We start from the raw sequence: 16868 nt of genomic DNA on the forward strand, positions 1-16868 counted from the left end.
TATAGCCCAATAAGCCCAAAACAATAAATTTGATGGAGAGTGGGTTTGAAATTGAACGTTAAACAGGTTAGGTGTGAGTCACAGTAGATTAGCTTACTACAAGAATGATTGACTAAAGCGGATTGAAAAGAAAAACACTCATCGGTTAAGTCTAAGGATGGTATGTTCTTGTATAAATATCTCTCAAACTTATACAGATATTCAAGTTCTTGATTACAGAGTTTTCTCTCTCTCTTTTTCTAATCCCCTTTCTGTAATGGAATCCTTTCCCTTTTATACTTCCTTCCCTTCTTTCATTTTAGCCTTCCACGTGTAGATCAGACTGATAATCTCCTTGAAACTTGTCCCATCAGTACCTTCTTGAAGTCTTTGTAGGTAGCTGTGAGGCTAGAAGCCACTGTTCAGGTATCACTTTCACATTAATGCAGTTAGTTGTTCAGGTGCAGAGCATTCAATGCGGTGGTAGCAGCTTTCTTCCCAGATATTTCTCAATTTTCCGTTGACTCACCTCTCTCTAAAACTTATCCTCCCAAGCATGGTTGCCCACTGCCCAGTATTTGATGAGTATTTGGACTTTAGGTTTCCACTCTTTTTCTCGAGAAGGTTGTCTCCTCAGACAACCTCACCTGTCGCGACCAACTCTCATCCTCGACCCGATAACCTACTTGTCCTTACTGACACTTGTTTGTCCTCCGGCTCTTTGATGTCATCGGGCTCTTTGATATCCTCGGGCGCAGCCCATGGCCCAATACCCCTACTCGGTTCTTTTATCCCCACACAAAGAATTAAAAAAAAAAAAATTTGCTCGAGAGCAACGTAAATTTGATAAATTTTAAATTACAATAAATGCTAACAACTCACTACATTGGGACATTTAGAAAAATATAGTTGTTTGAAATGAATAAAGAAATATTAAAAAAAGAATAAAGAACAAATAAAGAAATAATATTTAAATGAGATAAAGAAATGATATAGAGTGCATTTGAAAAAATAAGTAGGTAAAGAATAAATGTAGCTATTCACTCTCCAAATAATACAAAAATTTGGAGAAGCTGCTGAAGATACTCAAAGACCCTAAAATACCCAATTGTAATCTTTTGCTAATATTATAAACCAAAAAATATATAAAAATTTGCCAAAACACACATCCCAATTTTGTTTGTTGCTTTAGAGTCTATGCTTTATGCTCCCAATGCTAAAAGAATCATTTTTAATTTATAAAAAATGCTTAAATTACTACAAATTTTACTATATATAAATTATAATTTTTTTTCATAGAGTTTCAATATACAGTGTTCGCTTTTGTGATATTTGTTCTTTATCATCAAATCAAGACACCAATTTTTTTTTAGTATAGGTGGGGATTAAACCTCAAATCTCTTAACACAAAAAACGAGTGTTGAAATTATCTTTTATGAATGACACATTAATGTAAGACATATAGTAAAATTTGTAGTATTTATAGTATCACTCTAAAAGAAATCGGTTTGAGATGTTGGATTTAATCACATATGACTAAAAGTAAAGGTCATGATACAAAGATTATTCTATTTATTTGACAAAAAAGGGGTAAATGTCTCCATTTTATTCTTACGATTTTTTAAAAAATAAACATAACATGTTCGTATTATACACGTACTATTTTTTTTCCATTTTCGTATTTTTATGCCTAATTTTTGAAATATAATTTTAAAAAATATACCAATATATAACTCTGTATATTAAACGCATACCATATTTTACTAATTATAAATAGGAATATGTTCAGATGTATTATACACGTGTTTGAATTTTGAACTTTTAGGTTAATGCCAAGTTAACAGCCATCAAGTTTTATCTTTTAAACATTTAAAAAGCTGTTTTTACAAACTAAATTTTATCTAATCCATTAGAGCATTAGCATCCAGGGTGCAAAAAAGTTCCTATTTTACACCCTCAAAACCTATTTTATCTAGGGTCATGCTAACGAGTGCCCTTAGGGCAATAGTTAACACTCTGCTACTGCTTACCAGAGAGTCTTCCTCTCCTCTACGTGCATCCAGCAACCAAACCCATCTATACCACAAGCCTAGCAACCAAATCCATCCCTACCAAAATCAACTAATTAAATCGATACCAAAATCAACAAGAATCCAAACCCAAAATAAACACAGCAAAATCCCAACAAACCCATTCCAAAATTACCCAAAACCAACAAAAAAAAAAATACAAAAAAAACCCAAATTAGATAACCCAAAACCACTGAACCTGCCGCCGCGGCACCACCACGACAAACCCAACGCCGCCAACAACCACTTGAACTAAAACTTAGCCACCACTAAAACACCAAAATCAACCAACAAAACCAACCGCCAATCCACACAACTGAAACACAAAACCAACCAAAAACCCAACCACACCATCAAAAACCAAGACAAAATACCCAATCTCTATGCTGATTCAACCCAAGCCAAAATACCCATCGCGTGCAACCGATTCAACCCGGCCCTAATAGATTCAAGCCACAGCTCCACCCCTCTCCATATTGACCACCACAGGAACTGAGACCCAAACGACTAAAAAGGGAGAGATAACTGAAATCCAAACCCAATCTCAAACTTGATCTCCACTGTGACCTATAACCAAACCTAATCTCCACTGTGAAACCTAGCTAACACCCAAATGACCACCACAGAAACCCACCACAAATTCGAACCCAGCAACCAGTGAAATAACCCACCACTTTAAACCCAATAACCACCAATTCAAACGATCCAAAAAGAGCTGAGAAAGAAATAGAGAAAAGGAAAAAAAAAATCAAATATAGAGTGAAGAGGTGAGAGATAGAGGAAGAGAGATAGACAGAGAAAAGTGGAGATAGAAAAGAGGAAGAGTCAGAGAAGAGAGAAGAGAGGGAGAGAGAATAAAATATTAGATTTTAAGTTTACAACCTTTGAACAGTGGGTTGTATATGTAGAAACTTATTGTCCATGGATGGCATAAATTTTTTACATATGCCAACAAGGATTGAGCATGTTTTTTGGGGTTTTGGTTGTAAAATAGCAACTGGGGGTGTTTACATCCCCCAATACTAATGCTCTTAAATTGGTGTATGGTACTTCCAATCTCAAAATCACTTGTAAGATTCCATACATTTGACAAAAGTTCAAGAGACACAAGTTTTTTTAATTATTACAGAAGTACGTGTAAGATTATCTTACATGTATTTACTAATTGTGCGCGTGATAAAAAACTAAAAACTAGCTTACTAGTTATTTCCTAAAAAAAAAAAATTGTGTTTGGCATATACACTTTACAAGTACAAGTTCTTGTGGGAGGAGTAAGAGTAAATGCTTGAGTATTCAGGAGAGAGCTTTCTGCATATATATACACTTGTTTGGCATCAGCTTATAAGCTTAACTTTTAACTTTTTTTAGCTTTTATGTACAATTTTTTAAAACCTCATATATTTTCCCGCATTTTCTCACTTTTTCAATTCTTTTTCAAGGTACAAATATACTTTAGCATACTTTTATTAAAACGTTTTCAGCAAAAGTTAAATAAACTGTTTCCAAACATACTCTTAGATTAGGCTAAAGTAATATTTCTATCTCAGAAATACAAAAAAGGGCATTAATAGCTTGTGGTTGAATATTAATTTTTCTTAACATGTGTCCTTAAAAGGACTCTTTTGGAAAAACAAAATCTTGGAAATAAATCACTAGTTTGAATGCATAAATTTATTGTAATTATATTTCTTGTGCTTGAAACCTTATCTTGTGTTCGGCAGGTGGATTCCCCCAAGACACTACCTTCCATCCTCGGCGATAGTGGGGTTTGTTCAGATTTGCTTACCGAGGACATCTAAGTCTGTGTTATAGCTCGGTGTTCATTAAGTTTGGGCCGAACCCACACTTAGAGATACTCGACTTGGGCCCAGTATGGGCCAGACTTTTGTCCTCCTACAATATACATACATACATACATACATATATACATACACACACACACACACACACACAACATGACACTTTTTAGAAAAATATAGTTTCCACAAACAATTTCCCAAAATGTGTTTAACCAAAAACAATGTTCTATGCAATATGATTATTTTTCAAAAATCCCATTAAGAAGCCACTTACCTCAAAAAGCCAACTAATTTTATGTCAACCGAGCACCACCTAATCAAGCATTCCAATAATGAGGTCCATCACCAAGAATCTTGAAACCTAGAAGCACAATGATCAAGCCTATCAATAACAAGGCCTTTTACCAAGTACCATCGAACTTGTCTCCATAGATCGAAAATGATCCCCTAAAATCAAATTGAGGGCCTAGAGCCTAACTTGCCTATCCCAAGGCACTTATCCTCAAAAGATATAAAACAAGTATACAAGTAACTATTCCCACAATAGTTAATAATAAAAATGATAGTAATCAATGGCTCACTGATTTAGGACATAAAATATAGTGGGTTATGTTTGAATCATTTTAGGAGAGCAAAATCGTTCTTAGAATATGTGCTTCAAAATAAGTAATGCTCCCACAATTAAGTTAATATCCACAAGAACAGAAACAGAAACTAAAAACCCAGCTCAACTTACCCAAACAATTTAGGAGCCGTTGACTACACCTCTTGGACCGGAGCAAAGCCACTGAGTATCCCTGAACCGAGCCGCCGTAAACACCAATTCTCTATCTCTCTTCTTCTTCTTGATCTCTCTTCTCCCTCTTTCCCCCTCTTGATCTCCCTCTCTCGATCTCTCTTTCCCCCTCTTTCTCATCTCAGTTTCTTAGACATCGGGTGAGAGGGGTGGGGATTAATTTTGCTCTTCAAGGGCGTGGGGGAGGGAATGACGGCGTTCCCCTCAAATTTAGTTTTTGTTTCTTTTTTTAATTAACGTTTTTGTGAAATCAAGAAATAAAAAATAAATATTAACTAAAGACCAAAATTGCATCATTTTGGTAAGTTGGCGACAACAACTAACAAAACACTAATGGATGACTCAATTGGGAATGAAGAAAACTTAAAGAACTAAAATGACAAAGGATTGAAATGAAAAATGGTAAAACTTAGAAGGTGGGTTTAGCATTTTGGCCTTTTATTTTTCATTTCTTGTCTTAATTAGGAAGCTGACTCATATATTTGTATAGGTGACATCATTTTATTGGTTGGAAAGACCACTTTAGCAATCCTTCCAGTGGAGCAATACATGCCACTTGTTAGAAATATCTTGGGAAGGGGACTACAAAACTACCCTCACTTAAATTATAATAGAATAGCTTCTTTTTTTTTTAATATTTGTTTTGGGTTGTTATACTACTATGCACTTTTAGCGTGATGGTCACTCCGCATATACAAATTTTAATAAGAGGGTTAAGGGTCATGACTTTTTTTTTTTTTTTGAGGAACAAGTAAGTGAATTTTATTACTCTAAATCAAAATTGAATACATCCTCCAAGTCCCAAGGAAGTTCTTCTACCCATACATCAGTGTCTGCAGATACAACTACTCTTCTAGCCAAAGCGTGTGCCAAGTTATTCCCCTCCCTTTTAACATGTTGGAAGTTACAAGATGTTAAAGAAGATGTAAGACTCCCTTGTTCTTCAATAATGTGACCGAACAGAGTATGGCATGGCTCCTTTGCATTAATAGCTTTGATAATCCGTAGACAATCTCCCTCAAAAATTACTCTGAATAAACTAAGCTCCCTTGCAAATGCCATAACCTGAGATGCCACTAAAGCTTCAGCGTGATTTATAGATTTGGACAGAGCTATTCTTTGACTCAGAGCACCAATAACATTCCCATTGCAATCTCTGATTACCACTCCTATACCTGCCATATTGCTGGAATCAAAAAGAGCTGCATCAAAGTTGGCCTTGTAAAAGTCCTCTGGAGGTTTTGTCCATCTCACCCGAGAGCCTTGCTCCACTGATCGAAGGGGTTGCTGGTGTGCGTCAAAAAATTCCACCACCAAGTCCTTTGCCCTTCTACTAATCTCATGTAAAGGCCATGAAGGCTGTTGCACCAGGACTCTGTTTCGCCTTTGCCAAATACTCCATGCTATGGTTGAAAATAAAGCAATTGTGAAGGCTGATCCCTGATCAAATACCACCTCTATGAGATCAAAGAAAGACTAATACTTTGTCTGATACACGCGTGAGAAGCTGGGGATGGATTTCCAAATGGCCTTTGCTTGGTCGCACAACCAAAGCGTATGCATTACCGATTCTATCTGATCTTCGCACAGGGAGCAGGTCTCGTCTATGGGAATTTTTCAGCCGCTATGTTTTGCTTCGTTGGTAGGGAGTCCTTTGCAGCTCTCCACATAAAGTGTCTAATTTTTGGTGGTACTCTGATCTTCCAAATATTCTTCCATACCTTAGAATCTCCTTCATTAGATAAAGATGGCTCTCTATTAATTGTCTCAGTTGCAAGCATCTGGTAAGCGGACTTGACCGTGTAACACCCATCCGATGACTTAGGCCATACAAGGCAATCCGTGTTACATGCTTCACTAATGTAAATTCTTCTTATCACTTCAGCTTCCCACGGGTAAAAGTTATTCTGCAGCACCTCCACATTCCAATTTTCGTACCAGGATAAAAAAGGTCACACACCCGGTTCAGCCCCATATCAATTCTTGGCAACACCACTCTACTCATACCAGGTTCAGGCAGCCAGTTGTGCTCCCATATACTTCTGCTTCGCCCATCCCCTACCCTCCAAGCAACTCCTTTTTGTATTACCTTCCTAGATTGTAAGATGCTCTTCCAAGCGTAAGAGCATTTAGTAGGAATTGGGGCATCCAAAATGTTTCCATCTGGAAAGTATTTAGCACTGAATACCTTGTACAACAATGTGTTCTTTTGATGGAGGAGCCTCCAAATCTGTTTCGCAAGCATAGCATCATTAAAAAAATTTATGTCACGAAACCCCATACCTCTAATAGATTTTGAAGAACATAGTGTACTCCATTTTACCCAATGAATCTTCTTCCCTTCACCACTTCCCCACCAAAATTTCCGAATCATAGCCTCAATGTCCTTGCATAATCTATCTGGTAATTTAAACACATTCATAGAATAGGCCGAAATCGATTGGATCACTGCTTTTATCATCACTTCTTTGCCCGCTTGAGAGAGCAATTTCTCCTTCCATCCTTGCATTTTCGCCAAAATCCTCTCCTTGATATAAGTAAACGCCTTCTTGTTTCTACCAACAAAGGACGGTAAGCCCAAATACTTCTCGTAATGTTGGATAGCCAGGAGACCAAGGGAGCTTTTATCGCTTCTTTTGTAGCATTATCTATATTTCTACTAAAGAATAGAGTAGTCTTATCCTTATTCACCATTTGACCGGAAGCAGCTTCATATATATTCAAAATACTTTCTATTTTTCCCCCCTTTGCCAAAGTGACCCTGCAAAATAATAGACAATCATCTGCGAAAAAAATATGAGTTAGTTTCAGCCCTTTTCTACAAAGTGAAAACCCATTGATGTCCCCATCATTAGCTGCTTTCGGAAGTAAAGCATCAAGACCCTCCACACAAAAGAGAAAAATATAAGGAGATAATGGATCTCCTTGTCTAATTCCCCTAGTTGGAGTAATCATACCCTGTGGCTCTCCGTTAACCATGATAGAATAAGTCACCGTGGTTATGCACTCCATAATCAAAGACACCCATGAATTTTGGAATCCCAATTTCAAAAGAATTTTCTCCAAAAAAATCCACTCCACCCTATCATAAGCTTTACTCATGTCTAACTTCACCGCCATATAATCTGATTTTCTTGTACAATTAGTCTTCATGTGATGCAAGGATTCAAATGCAATTAAAATATTGTCAATGATCTGTCTACCAGCAATGAAAGCACTTTGTGTTTCAGAAATGATACTATTAAGGAAAGGTTTAAGCCTATTAGCAATAACCTTGCTGACAATTTTATAAATTATATTGCATAGGCTTTTTGGTTTGAACTTAGAAACTTTTTCCGGATTTTTTACTTTTGGAATTAAAGTGATAAAAGTATGATTTATGGATTTCAAAAGAGAGCCCAAATTAAGACAGGATATTACAGCTTGAGAGATATCCATACCCACATCACTCCAATAAGTCTGATAAAAAAGTGGTGGCATACCGTCCGGTCCATCTCCTTGATTGGTGCCATCTCCTTGATTGCCAATTCCACCTCCTCCATTGTATATGTGGTTGTAAGTTTTGCATTCATCTCCTTCGTGACTACCTTCTGGATTCCATCCAAGCTGCTGTCAAGGTTGTGAGGATTTGATGTGGTGAACAGGTCTTTGTAAAAATCCACAAGAATTTTCGTGTAAATACCCTCCTCTGACTGCCACCTCCCGTCACTATCTCTAAGCCCTTTAATAAAGTTCCTCCTCTTCCTTTGAGTTGTTGTCCCATGAAAGAATTGAGTGTTTCTATCTCCATTTTTGATCCATTGCAATCTTGATCTTTGATGCCACATTTGCTCTTCTTTCTCACACAACATATTTAATTCAGCCTTCAACCTCACAACATCTTCATCCTTCCCTTCCCTGGCTGAAACCACCTCTGCTTGCCATAACTTTTTCTTGGTCTTCTCTATTTGCTGTTTTACATTACCAAAATGTTCCCTACTCCACTTCTTTAACATTTTCTTGCATTTCCTTAATTTTTCTGTAGCTTGAAACATTGGAGTACCTTCAGGTCTATAAACCCATGCTCTTGTCACCGTGTCACTGCAACCCCGGTCCATCAACCACATTGCTTCGAACCTAAATGGTTTTCGCTTCCACTTGTTACTCTCCCCATTCGGATCAAGAGCAAGTAACAAGGGTTTGTGGTTAGACGTAAAACGGTGCAGATGTTGAACTCTACCTATGGGAAACTTGTTCAGCCACTCATAATTTGCAACTCCTCTATCCAACCTCTCCCAAACCAACTCTCCTCTTCTCTTCCCATGCCAAGTAAATTCCGGTCCTGAGAAGCCCAAATCAATGAATCCACAATCGTCCAATACATCCTGAAATGATTGCATTAAATTGTGGGATCGTGGTGCACCTCCTTTTTTGTCAGCCACCTCCAATAGTTCATTAAAGTCACCAAGACAACACCATGGTAATTTCGGCTTTGTGCACAACATCCTTAACATGTTCCAGCCTCATTACGGCGACTTGTCTCTGGTTCACCATAAAATCCCGTTAACCGCCACGCTCTTTCCGATCCTTCATGCATAATTGCATCTATGTGATAGTTTGAGAAACTATCCACCCACACCATATCTTCTTCCTTCCATAAAAGTGCTAGGCCACCTCCCAACATGTGCTAGGAATAGTGAAGCAACCATCAAATTTTAACTGACCTTTAATCCATTCCATTCTTTCTCAGTTTGACCATGTTTTCGATAAAAACACGATCATGGGACGTTTAGCTTGTACTATGTCTACAAGCTCTTAAACTGCACGGCGGTTCCCAAGCCCCCGGTAGTTCCAAGCTAAAAAGTTCATTGGTCCCGGCGGGGTTGGGATCCAGCCTCCGCCGATGATAATATATTCTCCATTGTCGACCTTTTCCTACACCCTTCTGTAATCCCAGCTTCTGTATCATCTTCCCTGGACATTCTTTTTTTAATAATGAGGAAGTTTGGCCACTGGGCTTACCTCTGCTCTGTTCCCTACAAATCCAGCCCATTTTTTGTGTCATGCCTTTCTCGTTTGCAACCTCATAATTAAAATGTAGGCCCAAAACTTCAGGCCCAATAATGATTGACTCTCTTTGTAAGCCTGAATCCTCTTTGGAAACTCTCTCCCTAGGTACTTCCTCTCTGGCATGCACGTTATCATATTTTAAAAGCTCATTATCAATATCCTTCAACTGCTCCGAAAAATCTGCCCTCTGACTTTTTGTACCCGAATTTAAGTGAGCTAGGCTGTTGAGTGTAATGTCTGTGATTGGATAGTCATCTTTAATGGGATCCGAATTCAATGGGATTTCCGTGATAATTGCATCCTCATTAATTTTGTCAGCCACATCACTGCTCTCTTCACCATGCCAAGCAACACCTGCACCCTCCGCCGCAGCACTTGTCCTCCTCCTCGATCCTATTCCTTCATCCACTCCCTCCCTACCATTCTGTTGGACCTCCTCATACCCATTTTCCTCTTCATCCATACCTGGCACCCGAATTACCGTTCGATGAGACATGCTCAGTGTGACAGCGCGCAACCATGCACCAAATTGCTGGTCTTCAACCTTCAAAGTTCCTCTGCTCTTTACCCACATCGGACATTCTCTGTCACTGTGTGTTAATCTCCCACACCAATAACAAATGTTGGGTAGTCTCTCGTACTTAAAACTTACCCACCCCTCCTTTCCACTGACCATAGTAATCCTACGTCCTCGACAGAGGGGTTTCTTTATATCCATTTTGATTTTGGTTCTGAAGAAGTTAAAGTTATTGCTACCTCCTCCCTGCGATGCATTCACATAAACTTTTCCCACCACCAAAACAATCTCCAAAGCAACCTCCAACGATAAGCATCGAACTGGTAAATCATGGACTTGCACCCAAAAACTTGTATGATTGAAACTCATCTCTTCAATGGCATCATCACTGTTCATTTTTTCAAGTACCACTAGATGCCTATCAAAAGTCCAAGGCTCCCCCATCAATCCCCTATCAACGTCCGTAGCATCTGAGAATACAAATAAAACTCGATGGTCACCCATGTCTTTGATTTCAAACCCTTTTCTGGTCTTGGCAATCACCTCCATATTAAGAGCTCTTCTAGTGAGGAATTTTGCTGCCAAAACATGTTCCTCCACATCTGGATCATCCTTAATTGCAAACTTACTCCCTTTTGACTTTGAAAGAGACAATTTTTCCCATGAACCCATCAGCTTCTCCATGACAGGCACCCAAGAAAGAAAACACACTCCACTCCTAACCAAGACTTTCTTACTGTGAAAGGAGAATACAACTTTCTCACTCCAAAGTAGGTACTAGCTAATCTCCTGACTGATAGGGGTCGGCGCATCTTACCCTAAGTCAGAGAACTTATGTCGGGTCATGACTTAAGTTTTCAAAATAAAACTTTTTATATATATATATATATATATATATATATATATATATATATAGATTATGTTTAAATAAGAACTTTATTTCAATTATACCAAAAAAAAAAAAAACATTAAAAGCTTGTGGTTGAGTATCTATTTTTTATTTTTGCAAAAAAAAAAAAATCTCAATATCTATTATTTTTTAACATGCCAGGTCTCTTTTGGGAAGAAAAAAACAGAAGAAAAAAAATCTGGTAAATAAATCATTAGTTTGAACACATAAATTTATTGTAATTGTGTTTTTTTTTTTAAACGCTTTATTCTTAAAAATACATAAAAAATTTTATTTAATAAAATATTAAATGCATTTAAACTCGTTAACATAAACCATTCATTATCGCAATCGACAAAAAGTTTCTCCAGTTGAGCTTGTGGACAGAGAAGACCAGCTTCAATTGTCGATGGCAGAGCTGCCTTTCAAAATTCAAAAAAATGCATTCAAAATTAGCAAATGATGTCACCAAAGCTGGTTGTCACTTTCCTTTCTCTTTCATATTTCATTGTTCTAATCCTTTTCCAGTAGCTATTTCAAGCACTATGCCACTATGCTTCCTTATTTATACCCACCTTCAAAATCTTCTCAACTGCATTTATTTTTGTCCTGTAAGCTCTTTCTCTTCTTGCTTTTTTTTTTTTTTTTTTTCACTTCTAATTAACAACCCCAACACATTTGGATACAATGTTAATGGTTCTTGGTTTATTTTTTGCAGGACTTTTAGGGGGGACAAAATGGCAAGAATTTCAACCTCCTTCCTGGGATTTTTTCTTTTAGTATTATGTTGCTATGCATCCAACATGGTACAAGCGACAGGATACACGGCATACAAAGACCCGAAGCGGCCCATTGGTGCTAGGATCAGGGACCTCATGAAGCGAATGACACTCGAAGAAAAGATTGGTCAGATGGTCCAAATTGAACGTGTTAATGCCACTGCACAAATCATGAAGCAATTTTATATTGGTATGCTATGCAAATGGATTGAATAACTTCTAATTGTGTGTTTTTTGAAGTTAAAACAATATGGGCATTGCTATAGGAAGTGTATTAAGTGGTGGAGGGAGTGTCCCTGCTCCTAAGGCTACTCCACAGCAATGGATTGATACGGTGAACAATATTCAGAAAGGGGCTCTTGCCACTCGTCTTGGAATCCCTATGATATATGGAATTGATGCTGTTCATGGCCACAACAATGTGTACAATGCAACCATTTTCCCTCACAATGTGGGCCTTGGAGTCACCAGGCAAGTGCATAATTAACATGATTTTTTGTGCGTTTGGAATTAGCATTTTTACTGAGTTTATTTGCTAGAAGTTAACAAAAATATAATTATACCTACAAAAAATGAAGTTTTGAATGCTTTACACAAACAAATAAATAAAAATTAAAAGAGTAAAGCTAATCCAAACTCACCTGAAAATTTCTAAATGCATATATAATCAACATTGGATAAAACCCGGTATATATGCGTTTCGTGTATATGTATTTTATTATACTTAATTCTTGTTTTACAAAATTTTATTATAAATTTGCTTGAATAATATTAAGTTGTGATTTTCTTTTGACAATAAATAGGATGACTTAGATATCTGCTCATCCACTTGAGATCAATATTATAACAACTCTACCCTTTTGAGACACATCGGATGTTGATTTTGCATTTAATTATTGTTATTCTGCTAGCTATGTATCCTAGATTTATTGAAGTTCACAGTTAATTTGATTATTTTTTTCAAATATGTTTATTTTAGCCTTATAAGAAATGCATTGCTTTTAGTTTTTTTGAATACAGTGTTTCTGTTCTGCATTCAACAAGTAAACTGATAAGATCAATCCATTCTTCTGTGACATTCTGTGATCTACTATAGGGATCCTCAACTTATAAAGAAGATTGGGATTGCAACTGCACATGAAGTTCGAGCCACTGGAATTCGTTATGCTTTTGCTCCATGTATTGCGGTGAGTAAAAATTTCTTCATAGGAATGAACTATATATAAAAGATAACCTGAACACCTGTATTTGTCCTTAAAGTTTAGCACATAAGCAATTTTAGTCTCTGAAATTTGAATTGATTGCTTTAGTCCCTTCCATGATATGGTCAACCGAAAAATTAACATGACATCACTCTATATGGATATCTAAAAGTAATCATTTTTACATTTGTTAGGGAATAAATTGATCATGAAGTCTTTGAAGGGCTAAAGTTGATCACTTCACATTAAACTAAATGAAATCATTTTAAAATTTAGATACTAAAATCACTCATGTGCTAAACTTTAGTTTTATCTTCTTCTTTTTCATTAATCCTATATTCTTTTTGAATAATGCAGGTCTGCAGAGATCCAAGGTGGGGTCGATGCTACGAGAGCTACAGCGAGGACCCCAAGATTGTCCAAATGATGACTGAGATCATCTCAGGGCTGCAAGGAGATCTCCCTGATAAATCTTGGTTGGGCAGACCATATGTTGGAGGAAAGTAAGAATCAGTGTCCCCTTTACTTTATTTGATCTTTGTTTCAAAGATGGTAAATTTAAATTTTTTTTTTTTTTTTCTTTAAGAAATCAATAGCCGCAATTTATTCTACTAGTATGTATGTACAAAACCTTTATTATACACTAGTGCCAAATATATGTGAAATCCATACCAATGTTTATGATTACATTGCATACAGGGATAAGGTGGCAGCCTGTGCAAAGCACTATGTTGGTGATGGAGGCACAGTCAAGGGCATTAATGAAAATGACACTATAGTTAGCCAGCACGAATTGTACAGCATCCACATGCCTGCTTACTATAATTCAATCATTAGAGGTGTTTCTACTATCATGGCATCCTACTCAAGTTTGAATGGGGTGAAGATGCATACAAACCAAGAGCTGTTGACTGGGTTTCTTAAGAATAGACTCAAGTTCAGGGTAATTTCTAATTTGGTATTAGTAGTTTTTATAAAGTTATTGTCAATTTTAATACATAAATCTTATAAACTGACAGGACTATGAATAGATTATTGACACCTCAACAACATAATAAATAAGTTTCCTTATTCTCTTTTGTTCATGAGAATATTTCTAATTGAATTATGGGTTGAACCTTTCAGGGTTTCATCATCTCAGATTGGCAAGGAATTGACAAGATTACCTCTCCACCACATTCAAACTACAAATATTCTATTCAAGCTTCAATTCAAGCTGGTGTTGACATGGTTGGTTACGAAACTCAGCTAAAGATTTCTTCAACTCATACATGGTTCCCCAAATTTATTTTTTGTTAAACTGAGTGCCTGCATTATTCCTATATCATTTTGAACCTTTGTTTGGTTTTGCAAAGATTTCCTACTTTTTACAAATTTATGGCAATGAGTCTTCAAAATTTTAGGTGCACCCTTATGAGAATTCTTTTTCCTCATCTGTTAATGGTTGGGAAGTAGAAAAGCGCATTTTTGCTTATATTAGAATCATTCAAAAACCCCTTGAGACCTTCTTCTTACATCTAATTTCACCACCCTAAATGATAGTATGAAAATCTAGAATTGTTATTTTTCAATATAATTTTTTCATAATTCTACCTGCAGCTTGGTTGGTATTTGTCTAAAGTTGCTATAGTTGACAGAGATGCCTGATTTCATATTTGTTACAGGTCATGGGTCCTTACAATGTCACAGAATTTGTTGATGACTTGACCAATATGATTAACAAGAATGTCATTCCCTTGAGCCGAGTAGATGATGCTGTAAGGAGGATCTTGCGTGTTAAGTTCTCCATGGGTCTCTTTGAAAACCCTCTGGCTGATAACAGTCTAGCTGATATGCTTGGAGCCAAGGTTAGCTACTTAATATCCCAAACTAATCTTTGTTTTTCATTTTTTTTTGGTAATTATATACCTAATTTTAGAGGGTGACCTTATCCTCTACCTTAAAAAAATGTGCCATTTGAGCTACAACTCATTGGTGAACTTTATAATCTCTTTATTTAACCTAGTTAATCTTTCCATGAGCTTTTATTTCCTTTTTTAAATATATAATAGCTTCTAAAATATTTTTAAATATATAATTCAATGATTTTTTATTTTATTTTATAATTTGATAGTTAGAAGAGTGGAAATTTAAACTCTGGATGTCTGAATTAAAAATACTATAAGTGCCAACTAGTTGAGTTACAAGACTCTTAGTTCTATCCACTATCTAATCCATATGTAGTCTATAGATTGACATAAATGGCTTGTTATATTTTATATTGGTCAACTCTTGATCAAATTCCTTGTTTTCTCATTAGGAACATAGAGAAATTGCTAGGGAAGCTGTGAGGAAATCACTTGTTTTATTGAAAAATGGAAAGTCTGCATATATTGGGTCTATATTGCCCCTCCCCAAGAAAGTGCCAAAGATTCTTGTTGCTGGAACTAATGCAGATAACTTGGGCTATCAATGCGGTGGATGGACAATCGAATGGCAAGGACTCAGTGGGAATAACCTCACTTCGGGTACATTTTTTTCCCCAATGGTCTACTTTCTGACTAGATTCATTTCAATTAGTTACTTTGTTTATCTTCTTTGTTTACTTTAAAGAGAATATAGTGATTTTTTTTTTTAAACCCTATATAGCCGTACAACTTCAATTTACTATCTATTGCTTGGTAGTAGGTGTTTGATGTTGTTATGGCCATGCCATTAGGTTACAACATGACATTTTAACTTGAAACATCCTAAATCTATCCATCCATATTGGGAACTAGTTGGTTCCTTTGGGGGTGCTTTCATTGTTCACCATAAAGAAAAAGTGCTCACTTTTAAGTTTTAAGTGCCATTAATAAAAATGGATGATTTTCATGTTTTCCAAATTATCTCCCTTTGCAATTACATTTGGTTATTCTCCAATAATGCATCAGCTTTCCATTTATCATTTAAATTCAGCAATCTATCTCATTGAAAGAATTACTATTTTATGACAGGAACAACCATCCTCAAAGCCATTAAAGACACTGTTGATCCAAGCACCCAAGTGGTCTTCAATGAGAACCCAGACACTGCCTTTATCAATTCCAATGACTTCGCATATGCCGTTGTGGTAGTAGGCGAGCAATCATATGCAGAGACTAATGGTGATAATTTGAACCTCACTCTCCCTGCTCCCGGACCAGATACAATCAAGAATGTATGCAGCCATATCAAGTGTGTTGTAGTTGTCGTCTCCGGGCGTCCCCTTGTGATTGAACCATATCTTGAATCAATGGATGCTCTTGTGGCTGCATGGCTCCCAGGCACTGAAGGTCAAGGTGTGGCTGATGTTCTTTTTGGTGATTATGGATTTACTGGCAAGTTGGCTAGAACTTGGTTTAAACGAGTCGATCAACTCCCAATGAATGTTGGGGATGCACACTATGATCCACTCTTCCCATTTGGATTTGGCCTTACAACTCAGCCAATAAAGCAAATTTAAACAACCATCTCCTATAGAAAAGGTTTTTTTGTTTTCATATAAGAAATTAAGAAGTATACATGATTGTATCTTTCAAAAGCTTCTAAATATTTGTGACGTTGCAATTTTCTTGTCAGCCATTTCTGTCCTACTTGCGCGTTAAAATTTTAATTGAGTATGTTGTTAACACTACAAGAAAACTGATCCATTGCGGTGGACTTTTTGTGGCGAGTGCAGAAAATGCCGCTATATGTCACCTATTGCGGTGTTTTTGTGGACCGCTGCTATACATCAGCTCTATTGTGGCGTTCAAGTGGACCACCGCTATAAATCTGGTCTTTTGCGGC

General features: G+C 36.7%; 2 protein-coding genes and 1 long non-coding RNA gene across 3 annotated transcripts; 1 reads left to right on the forward strand and 2 right to left on the reverse strand.

The window, feature by feature from the left end:
• Positions 1-47: 47 nt before the first annotated feature.
• LOC142617964 (uncharacterized) lies at positions 48-4208 on the reverse strand. Its single transcript, XR_012841118.1, has 2 exons — positions 4122-4208; positions 48-764 (listed from the first exon to the last, which is right to left on the reverse strand). It is a non-coding gene; the product is annotated as an uncharacterized LOC142617964 (long non-coding RNA).
• A 1200-nt stretch (positions 4209-5408) lies between these two features.
• On the reverse strand, positions 5409-10893 carry LOC142616429 (uncharacterized). Its single transcript, XM_075789288.1, has 7 exons — positions 9645-10893; positions 8126-8964; positions 7477-7916; positions 6967-7198; positions 6604-6873; positions 6365-6550; positions 5409-6083 (listed from the first exon to the last, which is right to left on the reverse strand). The coding sequence occupies exons 1-7, from the start codon at positions 10891-10893 to the stop codon at positions 5409-5411; spliced, it is 3891 nt and encodes a 1296-aa protein (XP_075645403.1).
• Positions 10894-11465: 572 nt separating this feature from the next.
• LOC142615077 (uncharacterized) lies at positions 11466-16672 on the forward strand. Its single transcript, XM_075787766.1, has 10 exons — positions 11466-11709; positions 11817-12067; positions 12144-12348; positions 12974-13064; positions 13437-13582; positions 13779-14022; positions 14205-14309; positions 14744-14926; positions 15379-15586; positions 16055-16672. Exons 2-10 carry the CDS (start codon positions 11836-11838, stop codon positions 16540-16542), a joined length of 1902 nt encoding a protein of 633 aa, XP_075643881.1. The 5' UTR covers positions 11466-11709; positions 11817-11835; the 3' UTR covers positions 16543-16672.
• Positions 16673-16868: the final 196 nt, after the last annotated feature.

Source organism: Castanea sativa, chromosome 11 (genome assembly GCF_040712315.1).
Source record: "Castanea sativa cultivar Marrone di Chiusa Pesio chromosome 11, ASM4071231v1".
NCBI lineage: Eukaryota > Viridiplantae > Streptophyta > Magnoliopsida > Fagales > Fagaceae > Castanea > Castanea sativa.

Excerpts from the sequence above, each read along its gene's own strand:
- LOC142615077 (XM_075787766.1), top strand. The coding sequence starts at position 11,836 with ATGGCAAGAATTTCAACCTCCTTCCTGGGATTTTTTCTTTTAGTATTA. Across the intron at positions 12,068-12,143 it reads CATGAAGCAATTTTATATTG|GAAGTGTATTAAGTGGTGGA; the intron begins GTATGCTATGCA and ends GCATTGCTATAG. Across the intron at positions 12,349-12,973 it reads GTGGGCCTTGGAGTCACCAG|GGATCCTCAACTTATAAAGA; the intron begins GCAAGTGCATAA and ends GATCTACTATAG.
- LOC142616429 (XM_075789288.1), bottom strand. The coding sequence starts at position 10,893 with ATGGAGAAGCTGATGGGTTCATGGGAAAAATTGTCTCTTTCAAAGTCA. Across the intron at positions 8,965-9,644 it reads TTGTAGGGAACAGAGCAGAG|GACCGGAATTTACTTGGCAT; the intron begins GTAAGCCCAGTG and ends TGGGCTTCTCAG. Across the intron at positions 6,874-6,966 it reads AAGGGAAGAAGATTCATTGG|ATTTGGAGGCTCCTCCATCA; the intron begins GTAAAATGGAGT and ends CTTGCGAAACAG.